The 11543-nt window shown below is 39.6% G+C and overlaps 1 protein-coding gene across 1 annotated transcript in view; it reads right to left on the reverse strand.

The window, feature by feature from the left end:
• The window catches only part of DBX2 (developing brain homeobox 2), a 56644-nt gene that overhangs the window by 4018 nt on the left and 41083 nt on the right, over window positions 1-11543 (reverse strand). Inside the window, exon 3 of the mRNA XM_006865321.1 lies at window positions 10156-10343. Coding sequence (XP_006865383.1) covers window positions 10156-10343 — 188 coding nt within the window. The remainder of the gene's footprint in view (window positions 1-10155; window positions 10344-11543) is intronic.

Here is an 11543-nt window from a genome sequence, read left to right on the forward strand (position 1 = left end):
TGACTCTGTGTATACCTTCCATCTTCTTTTGATGTTTTCTGCATCACTGAATAATTTGCCCAGAGGATCCTTCAATGACGAAAGTCGAGGCTTGAATTATTTCTTCAGTTCCCCCAGCTTGAGAAATGCTAAGTGTGTTCTTCTCTTTTAGTTTTCTGACTCCAGATCTTTGCACATTTCTTTGTAATTTTTAACTTTGTCTTCTCAAGCTGATCTTCGAAATTTTCTGTTCAGCTCTTCTTGTACCTCCTCATTTCTTCCATTTGCTTTAGCATCTCTACACTGGAGAGCAAATTTCAGTGTCTCTTCTGACATCCATTTTGATCTTTTCTTTCTTTCTTGTCTTCTTAATGACTTTTTGCTTTCTTCATGTATGGTATTCTTGATGTCATCCCACAACTCTTCTGGTCTTCGGTCTTTAATGTTTAATGTATCAAATCTATTCTTCAAATGACCTCTAAATTCAGGTGGGATATATTCAAGGTCATATTTTGTCTCTCGTGGACTTGTTTTCATTTACTTCAGCTTCAGTTTGAATTTGCATATGAGCAACTGATGGTCTGTTCCACAATCTGCCCCTAACCTTGTTTTGACTGTTGAATGATATCACTATGAAAAAAAGCGTGAAATAATTTCCTTACATTCAATGGTGTTGGGATAAATGTATATATTTAGGGAGTAAAAAAGCTGTACCTCTCAATAAATTAAAAAAACAAATTCCAGATAAATTAAAGAGCCAAACATAAAAACAAAAAAAATAAAGTTTCTAGAAGAAAACGTAAGGTTAAAAAAAATAAAAACAAAAAAAATAAAGTTTCTAGAAGAAAACGTAAGGTTATCTTTAAAGCCTTGAGAAGATGAATGCTTCCTTAAGCACAGCCATGTAAGAACAGAAAAACCAATCTGAATACATAAAAATCAGAAATTTCTGTACAATTAAAGACACTATTATAGCATGGAAAAGAACTCCACAAATTCAGAGAGGTTTTCCCTAACATCTGTTACCATGAAAGTGATAATATTCCAAATATTTAAATGAACACAAAAGATAATTGCTACATGTAAACAAAAAAGATTTAAAATTGCACAATGAAAAGAATAATTCAAAGACTACAAATGGCCAGTATAATAATTAAAGAATCTTAAGATGTGGGAATTAGAAAAGTTCAAAAAAAAAAATTTACAAACATCATTGTTCATGAACTGCCTACATTTTTTAAATGAAAAATAATAGTGGCTGTGCAAAAAAAAAAAAAAAAAATTAATTAGAGGGAGTATTTTATATAGTTTATATACTTAACCTGATACAATATTATATTGGACAAGACATTTTTTATTGATTACAATGTGAAGGTACCCCAGTGGTGCAGCGGTTAGACACTCAGCTGCTCACTAGAAGGCTGGCAGTTCAAACTTAGTAACTGCTCCAAGGGAGAAAGATGTGCAAGTCTACTTTTGTAAATATTTACAGCCCTGGGGTTATAAAAACACTCATCTGTCACTTTGTCATACTGTGGTGTCTTGTGAGTTGCTGTGATTCTGAAAGCTGTGCCACCAGTATTTTAAATACCAGCAGGGTCACCCATGGTGGACAGGTTTCCGATGAGCTTCCAGACAGACTAGGAAGAAAGAGTGACAAACTACTTCCGAATATTTAGTCACTGAAAACCTTATGAATAGCAGAGAAACACTGTCAGATATAGTGCCAGAAAATGAGCCCCTCAGGTTGGAAGGCACTCAAAATGCAACTGGGGAAGAGCTGCCTCCTCAAAGTAGAGTTGACTGTGATGACACGAATGGAGTAAAGCCCGTGGGAGTAAAGGCCGCAGGACCTGCATTTGCTGATGGGGCATAATTCAAAATGAAGACAAACAGCTGTAAACATCCATTGAAAATCGGAACATAGAGTGTATGAAGTATGAATCTGGGAAAATTGGAAGTTGTCAAAAATGAAATGGAACGCATCAACATCGATATCTTAGGCATTAGTGAGCTGAAATGGACTGGTATTGGCCATTTTGAATCTGACAACCACATGCCAGGAATGACAAATTGAAGAGGAATGGTGTTGCATTCATTGTCAAAAAGAACATATCCTGATGAGTCATGAAGTACAACGCTGTCTGTGATAGGATAATATCCATGTGCCTACAGGGAAGACCAGTTAACACCACTATTATTCAAATTTACGCACCAACCAATAAAGCCAATGAAGATGAAATAGAAGAATGCCACCAACTTCTTCAATCTGAAATTGAACAAACATGCAATCAAGATGTACTGCTCATTACTGGTGACTGGAATGCAAAGGTTGGGAGCAAAGAGGAAGGATCAGTAGTTGGAAAATATGGCCTTGGTGACAGAAATAATGCTCTTCAAGAAAAAGACAAATAACCCAAATAAAAAACGGGCACAGGACATGAACAGACACTTCACCAAGGAGGAGATCCGGGCAGCCAACAAACATATGAAGAAATGTTCACGATCACTAGCTTTTAGAGACATGTAAATCAAACAACAATGAGATATCATCTCACACCAGCAATAACAGCAAAGATCAAAAAAGCAGAAGACAATAAATGCTGGCGATGATGTGGAGAGACTGGGATGCTCCTACATTGCTGGTGGGGTTGCAAAATGGTCCAACCTCTCTGGAAAGCAATATGGCGCTTCCTCAGAAGGTTGGAAATAGAAATATGTTATGATCCAGCAATTCCTCTACTTGGTATTTACCCACAAGAAATAAGAGCCATTAACACAAGTAGATATATGCACAACAAGGTTCTTTTAAGTGGACTTAAACCTTCAACTTTCTGGTTAATAGTCAAGACTGCATCTCTCATACTTTGGACATATTGTCAGGAGGGACCAGTGACTGCAGAAAGATATCATGTTTGGTAAAATGAAGGGTAGGAGAAAAAAAGGAAGATGCCCAGAGAGAAGTATTAGCACAGTGATGGCATCAATGGGCTCAAGTGTAGTAACGATTATGAGGTGGACCCAGGACCAGGCAGTGTTTCATTCTGTTGTTCATAGGGTTGCTATAAGTTGGTACTGACTCAATGTCATCTAACAACAATAACAATCCTCCGCCTAAAGCATCCTGAGCTCTTTATTTACCCATACATCAAAATGGTAGTTTTCACATCCTTGAGGGACTCAAATTGTGATCCTTTGAAATGTTCTTTGAGTTTGGGGAACAAAAACAAGTCTGAAGGGACAAGATCAGGGCTATAGGGTGGATGGGGTAAGATGTCCCAAAGAAATCCTTTAGGACAGTCCTTGCTACCCTTGAAGAATGAGCAGGTGCATTGTTGTGATGGGTAACAGTTCCTTGGTGGAGATTTCTTGCTTTTTTCACATAATGAAGTGTTCAATTTTCTGAAAGCTTCTTCCTAATAACCCCCACCCCCCAATTATGCTGTGACCTTCAAGAAAATCTATCAAGATTACCTCTCTGGAATCTCCAAAAATAGTCTCCATAACCTTCTGAGCTGACCTCTAAGCCTTGAACTTAACTGGCCCAGTAGATCTCCTCAGAAGTTATTGTTTTGATTGAACCTTTTTTTTTTTGGAAGATATCCTAGTTAGACTAAAACAGCATTTGTGGTGGCATGAAGTAGTTAATGTATATTGTAACTATTGTCTGTAATTTCAACCAAATGATGTGTCTGCCCTGTGAAGTCTGGGTAAGAGAATGTGAGAGAAGATATAGATAAGTTGACATTATTCAGGTGTGGAAGTTTTTTATTTGTGATTATAAAAATTTGAATCTCTAGCATGGGTATAACATGAACAATCTCCATCAACGAAGAGGAGCCAGGAGTGAATCCCATGTTTTAGGCCCTGAGCTCCCAGCACACTGAACCTCCTCAGCCCAGGGACAGAAAGCTGCAACACTGGAGGAGTAGCAGAGAAGCAGCAGCAGCAAAATCAAGAACCAGAATATAAGACAGAGCAGTAGACTTCCCAGCCCATGGAGCAAGTAAAGTTGAGTGACTTTGGGCAGAAAGCTTCTTTGTAGAATGGTGTGCCTCCTGGAACTTAAGTGGGGGAGCTAGGTTTGCAGACCCAGTGAGTTAAAGCCCAGTGCCTTCAGGCTGAGGCTCATAGTAGACTGGTGTGTACTATGGGAATTTATTAGAAGTTGACTAGAACTACTGTGTCCAAATTGTAACCTGTCAACTTATACCCATAACTGTGAGTATGGTGTCTGAGTTCTGTGTGGTCACTGCAACCCAACTAAGGAGTAGAGATGGTTGTAGAAAGAATGGTTGATGCCGTATTTTTTCAGTGTCTTAGGAAGAATTTGTCTGCAGATATCCACTGATCAGAGACATGTTTCAATACGTTTTGTTTGGAATAAACTCATGCACATATGAACAGGAAGCCTCATAGCAATATATTTTTCTTACCCATGTATAATCAACTTCGTAAAACAACATGTCTGTGGATAAGCACTAAAAGATAATACACAAAGAGGAAAACAGTTGGTTTTCTTGGGCTGGCAGGATTACGGCCAATCCCAATACAAATCTTGATATGGTTGCTACATAATCTTTTCAACAGTATCTCTTAAGAACACATCTATTCTTTAGCAGAGATTTTCACAGCACTATTACATCTTACAGAGCTATTTCTCTCCTTTCTTTTAACACCAACTTTAAGTTCTAAGTCAGCCAGAAGCTCCCAGCCCCCTGAGTCCATGTATTTTCTCCTTTATGATTATGGAATTCTTATTCAACAAGATGCAGGCCAGGCCTAGTGAGCCCTTGAGTGGTCCTCATGGAGGTCCAACAGCTCCTCTGAGGATCAAACAATGCCATCACAGACTTACCGAGCAAATATGTACCAGAGTTTTATGGCTACCCCTTCCAGAGACCAGGATTATTACAAGGCTCCAGAGAGATGCATATCTTTGAGAACCTAGGCTCCCTTTGTTGGCAGTAAATCTAATCTACCAGGTGATGGATACCTCCTGTTTTACTGTCTTACATTGCTATCTGTTTCATGAGCATTTTTCGTTTTGTTTTACCAGTTGCATACGTAAGTTTCTAGGGTACAAAATGTTTTAATCAACCCTTATCAAAATTCTAACTGGCTTTGCAATATTGTCTTACACAAAACTGACCATCAAGAAACAGCTAATGATTCATCTCTTATATACACAAAATTGTTCTGTGACATAGAATACTTATATTGGGCTCATTTGGAAAGTGAGGTTGGAGGCAGAATTGACTTGATTAAGGAGATGGTCTCCTAAGTACTGCACTGGGAAGAGAACACAGGCTAACTGACCTAGGCCATTTACCTTCTACTACACCACATATTACAAATTGAAATATTTCAACAAAATGAAGCAGCACCGGAAGCATTAGCTCATCTATGCCAAGAAATCTAGAAGACAACTATCTGGCCAACTGATTGGAAGAGATCCATATTTGTGCCCATTCTAAAGAGAGGTGACCCAACTGAATGCGGAAATCATCAGACAATATTTTTGATATCCCATGTTGAGTAAAGTTTTACTAAAGATACTACAGAAATGGCTGCAACCATACATTAACAGAGAACTTCTAGAGATTCAAGCTAGATTCAGAAGAGGACATAGAAAAAGGGATATCATTGCTGATATCAGACAGATCTTGGCTGAAAGCAGAGGATACCAGAAAGACGTTTACCTGTGTTTTACTGACTACTTGAAGGCCTTCGATTGTGTGGATCATGACAAGCTACGGACAACATTGTCCATATGAGTATTCCAGAACACTTAATTGTGCTCATGTACATAGAACAAGAAGCAGTTGTTCAAACAGAACATGGGGACACTGAATGGTTTAAAATTAAGAAAGGTGTGCAAAAGGATTGTATTCTTTCACAATATTTATTCAACCTGTATGCTGAGCAAATAATCCGAGAAGCTAGGTTATATGAAGAAAAATATGGCATCAAGATTGGAGGAAGACTCATTAACAAGCTGTGATTATGCAGATGATACAACCTTGTTTGCTGAAAGTGAAGAGAGCATAAAATACTTATTGATGAAGATATGGATTGCATCCAATGTAAAGAAAACAAAAATCCTCACCACTGGACCAATAAGCAACATTCTTCTCAATGGAGAAAAGAGTGAAGTTGTCAAACAAAGATTTCATTTTTCTTGAATCAACCATCAATACTCATGGAAGCAGCAGACAAGAAATCAAACGACTTGTTGCATTAGGCAAATCTGCTGCACAGGACCTTTTAAAAGTGTTGAAGAGCAAAGATATCAGCTTGAGAACTAAGGTGCGCCTGACCTAAACCATGGTATTTTCAATAATTTCATATACATGCGAAATCTGGACAGTGAATAAGGAAGACTGTAGAAGAATTGATGCTTTTGAGTTATGGTGTTGGAGGAGAATTTTGAAAGTGCCATGGGCTACCCAAAGAACAAACAGATCTGTGTTGGAAGAAGGGCAGCCAGAGTGCTCCTTGGAGGCCAGGATGGCCAGACTTTGTCTCTCATATTTCAGACATATTGTCTGGAGGGACTAGTCGCTGGAGAGGGATGTCATGTTTGGAAAGGTAAAGGGTCAGAGAAAAAGAGGAAGACCCCCAGAAAGATAGATTGGCAAAGTGGCAGCATCAATGGGCTCACGCATGGCAACAATTGTGAGGTTAGCTTAGGACCAGGCATAGGAGGGCTATGAGTCAGTACCAACTCGATGGCACCTAAAAACATTAACAATACATATTATACTGCTTCCTCTTCAAAATGCTGGGGGGGAGGAGGGAGGGAAAGAGAGTTGCCTTCCCTAGGGAAAGGAAGCAAGGCTGAGAAGAGTTTCATTCAATGATAATTGGTTAACAAGGTCCAAAGTTCAAAATCTGATCTTTAATAATGAGAGAACAGTAAAACAAGGTAGTTAAGACAAAGCAACTACTATCCATTCAATGCCTTTATGCTAATTTAAAAATTCAGATAGCTTTAGTGTGCACAGGGGAACCCAGATGGCAAGCAGAGTGCTTTGTCCTGCTGCATTCTGGCTGCCACTGAGCCTCTTGCCTGAGCTCCCTTGTGAACTAAACACCATGCTCAACTGAGTATGGTGGCTCTGAGTTAAAGAGAAAAAAACTCTAGTCAGGGTGACTGGGTTGGGAGCCACCTTCCAAAGCAGTTTCCTTATGTGACACTGAATCTATGTCAGCTGTTATTGTTAAGTTCCATCAAGTTGTGTCCAACTTGATAGAGTCCCTGTATAGGGTATCCAAGGGACAGCTGGTGGGTTAGAACCGCCGACCTTGCCAGTCCAGTGCTTATTGTATAGTACCACACCAGAGCCTTTGTCTACTACTCACATTTCCTTATCTAGAAAATCAAGAGGATTATAGTGCTTATTTCATAAGGTTATTAAAAGGATTAAACAGCAAAACAGCCTTGCAGTGTTAATTATTATAATACATAGTCCAATACTTAAATGGAGTCTCCTGTACTCCCCCAAAGTCCAAAATGTTTAAATCAAACTTGTATGCAACATCAAAATATGATGAAGGTTTATAAATTTGGTAAATTTGAAATTACTTGACTTTAAAAAAAGAAAAAAAAAAATGCCATGAGTCTACTATTTCAACTCATTGGAGCACCGGCGGCACAGCGATTAACCACAGGGCTGCTAACAGAGAAGTCAGCAGTTTGAACCCACCAGGATAAAGATTTAGAGCTCTGGAAACCCTCGTTGTTGCTGTTAAGTGCCGTCGAGTCAGTTCCCACCCATAGCGACCCTGTGTAGGGTTTCCAAGGAGCAACTAGTGAGCTTGAACCGCTGATCTTGCAGTTTGGTTCAAGTGCCACCCCAGTACTCCTAGGAAACCTTGTAGTTAGGTGCCATTGAGTCAGTACTGACCCATAGCAACCTTATGCACAGCAGAACAAAACACTGTCCGATCCTGGCCCAACCTCACTACTGTTGCCACGCTTGAGTCCATTGATGCTGCCACTTGGTCAATCCATCTTGCTGGGGGTCTTCCGATTTTTCTCTGACCCTCCACCTTACCAAACATGATATCCTTCTCCAGTGGTCCCTCCTGACAATATGTCCGAAGTGTGAGAGATGAAGTTTGGCCATCCTGGCCTCCAAAGAGCACTCTGGCTGCACTTCTTCCAAAACGGATCTATTGGTTCTTTTGGCAGCCCATAGCACTTTCAATATTCTCCCCTAACCTTGTTGTTGTTGTTGTTAAGTGCCATCAAGTCAATTCTGATCCATACCAACCCCATATAGGGTTTCCAAGGAGCAGCTGGTGAGCTTGCACCACTGACCTTGCAGTTCAAGCAACTTTGCTGTCTGACGCATTAGTCCACAGTGCCACACCAGGAATCCATTTATTCTGTTCTGTAGGGACCCTACGCCGATGGATCTTGGCTGAAAGCAGAGAATATTAGAAAGATGTTTACCTGTGCTTTACTGACTACACAAAGGCTTTAGATTGTGTGGCTTATGACAAGCTATGAACAACATTGAGAAGTTTGAGTATTCCGGAACACTTAATTGTGCTCATGACCAAGAGACAGTTGTTCAAATAGAACATGTGAACACTGAATGGTTTAAAATTAGGAAAGGTGTACGATAGGGTTGTATTCTTTCACCATACTTATTCAACCTGTATGCTGAACAAATCATCCGAGAAGCTGGGTTCTATGAAGAAAAACATGGCATCAGGATTGGAGGAAGACTCATTAACAACCTGCGATATGTAGATGATATAACCTTGCTTGCTGAAAGTGAAGAGGACTTAAAATATTTACTGATGAAGATCAAAGAGGACAACCTTCGATATGGATTGCATCTCAATGTAAAGAAAACAAAAATCCTCACCACTGGACCAATAAACAACATTCTTATCAACGGAGAAAAGATTGAAGTTGTCAAGGACTTCATTCTTGTTGGATCAACCATCAACACTCACGGAAGCAGCAGTCAAGAAAACAAATGACGTATTGCATTAGGCAAATCTGCTACACAAGACCTTTTTAAAATGTTGAAAAGCAAAGATGTCAGCTGGAAGATTAAGATGTGCCTGTCCCAAGCCATGTTATTTTCAATAACTTCATATGCATGCGAAAGCTGGACAGTGAATAAGGAAGATGGTAGAAGAATTGATGCTTTTGAATTATGGTGATGGAGAATATTGGAAGTGCTATGGGCTGCCAAAAGAACCAACAGATCTTTGTTGGAAGAAGTGCAGCCAGAGTGTTCATAGGAGGCCGGAATGGCCAAACTTCATCTCTCATACTTCAGACATATTGTCAGGGGGGACCAGTCGCTGGAGAAGGGTGTCATGTTTGATATGGTAGAGGGACAGAGGAAGACCCTCAGCAAGACGGACTGGCAAAGTGGCAGCATCAATGTGTTCAAGCATGGCAACAACAGTGAGGCTGGCCCAGGATTGGGCAGTGTTTTGTTCTGCTGTGCATAAATAAGGTCACTATGAGTCGATACCGACTCAATGGCACCTAACAACAACAACATAAGGACACTATAAGGTTGCTTTGAGTACTTGACTTTACTTGATACAAACTTTAAAGAAGAAAATCATGATGCCCATTATGAGATATTTATGATTTCTGGTGTGGCACTGTGGATTAAGATGTTGGACTGCAAAGTTGGTTTGAGCTGCAAAGTCGGCAGTTCAAGTTCACCAGCGCTCCTCGGAAACCCTACACAGGTTCGCTATGAGTAGGAACAGACTTGACAGCAAATAACAACAACAACAATGAAACATTCATTTATGCTTTCATTTCTGGATTGGAAATGAAGAGAAAGACAAGAAAATTGGTTCCTGCCTTTGTAAGAAATTATTAAGCCTATTATTCTGAATGCAAAGCAAACAATTTAATGATGTAACTAGCATGGCCTTTAGCATTTCTCTTCATGTGGAAAGAATTAATCAGCCCAATGGGTAAAAAATCTAGGTCTATCAGCAAAAGTACTATTTCCAAATAAGAATTGTGACATGTATTTTAACTCACTGAAAATTAAGAAAATTCATTGCAATAACACCTGAGGGTCCAATACCAGCCCCAGGACATTCAATATTTGCCACATGGTAGGAGATCATTGTACTCCCTCAGAAATCAGGAGCAGTAGCCATCTTGCTGTTCATTAGTACCTGTGATTCCTTTAGGCCCAAATTGATGGCAAGTTTCTTTCGGTCTGTTTTGCTGATATATTTCTGCTTCTGAAACATTTTCTCCAGAGCCTTTCTCTGGTCCTCAGAAAAGACAGCTCTTCTTAAAATGCCTCTCCGAGCTTTGGAATTAGTGTCCTGTGTCAGGAGAGGCAGTACACGGTCTTCTCCTGGAGAGAAAATAAACAAGAGACACAGAGCTGAGTTTATCAGCATTAAAGAGTGGTTCGTCCACAACCTCCTCCTCTGTCCCACAGCTGCATTATCTCTTCTCTGAAGCCTGCATACTTCCTGCAATGTTTCTTAACCTCTTTTTTGTCATGAACTTCATTGAAAATTTGATAAAAAGCACTATATTTTGGGGGCCTGGGGGCTTTCTCCTCTGCTCAAACTACTTTTTTACTCAGGTATGAAAGATCAAGACGGGAAAGAAGAAATATTTCTAAATAAAAATAGCTGGATGCTCTTTCTATGATGACAGACTTTTTCACTCTGTCTTGGTTGAGTCTATGAGTCTGGATTATATATGGAATTTCCTGCAGAACTTATAACCATGTCTTTGAGCCCCAGAATGCCTTTTTTGCTTGGTTATTTTGATTCTGGCATTCTTAATTTATAAATGTATCTGACCTATTATTATCTGACTTCCCTAAGTATTAAAAAAACCAGGTAGGTAAATTGTGTTATATTCGCTTGGTAACATTTTAAAGAACTGCTAATGATGAGGATCAGAGAGCAGCAAAGAAAATACTTACACTATTTTTAAACTATAAAGTATGATATATAAGTGACATCCCTGTCATTTCCACTAAGGTACGTACTATACTTACAACTGGAGTCCTGGGGTGGCGCTATAGGTTAAAGCACTGGATCACAAGGATGGTTTGAACTCAAGGTCAGTGGTTCAAACTCACCAGCTGCTCCTTGGAAACCTTAAACAGGGTCGTTATGAGTTGGAACCGACTCAATGGTACTTAACAACAACAACAACAACATACTTACAGCTAAGTAAAATAAGTAAAACAAAAATAAATATGGAGATAGGCTATTATCATAGGATTTTCAGCAATCCTGATGGCACAATGATTAAGTGCTGGGTTGCTCAGAAAAGATCTGGTGAATCGGCTCCCATTAAGATTGTAGTTATTAACTGCCGGAAAGTTGATTCCGACTCATAGCAACCTGGTATAGGGTTTCCAAGGATTTAAGCCTTCAAAGGAGCAGAGCCTAAACTTTCTCCCACAAGGAGTCTGGTGGGTTTGAACCATGAACCTTGTGGTTTGCTTATCATTTGTACCCATCATGCTCTCGCATTACGATTGTTGTGGCTGTTAAGTACCGTTGAGTTGGTTCCGACCTATAGCGACCCT

This window comes from Chrysochloris asiatica, unplaced genomic scaffold, assembly GCF_000296735.1.
Source record: "Chrysochloris asiatica unplaced genomic scaffold, ChrAsi1.0 scaffold00077, whole genome shotgun sequence".
Taxonomy (NCBI): Eukaryota; Metazoa; Chordata; class Mammalia; order Afrosoricida; family Chrysochloridae; genus Chrysochloris; species Chrysochloris asiatica.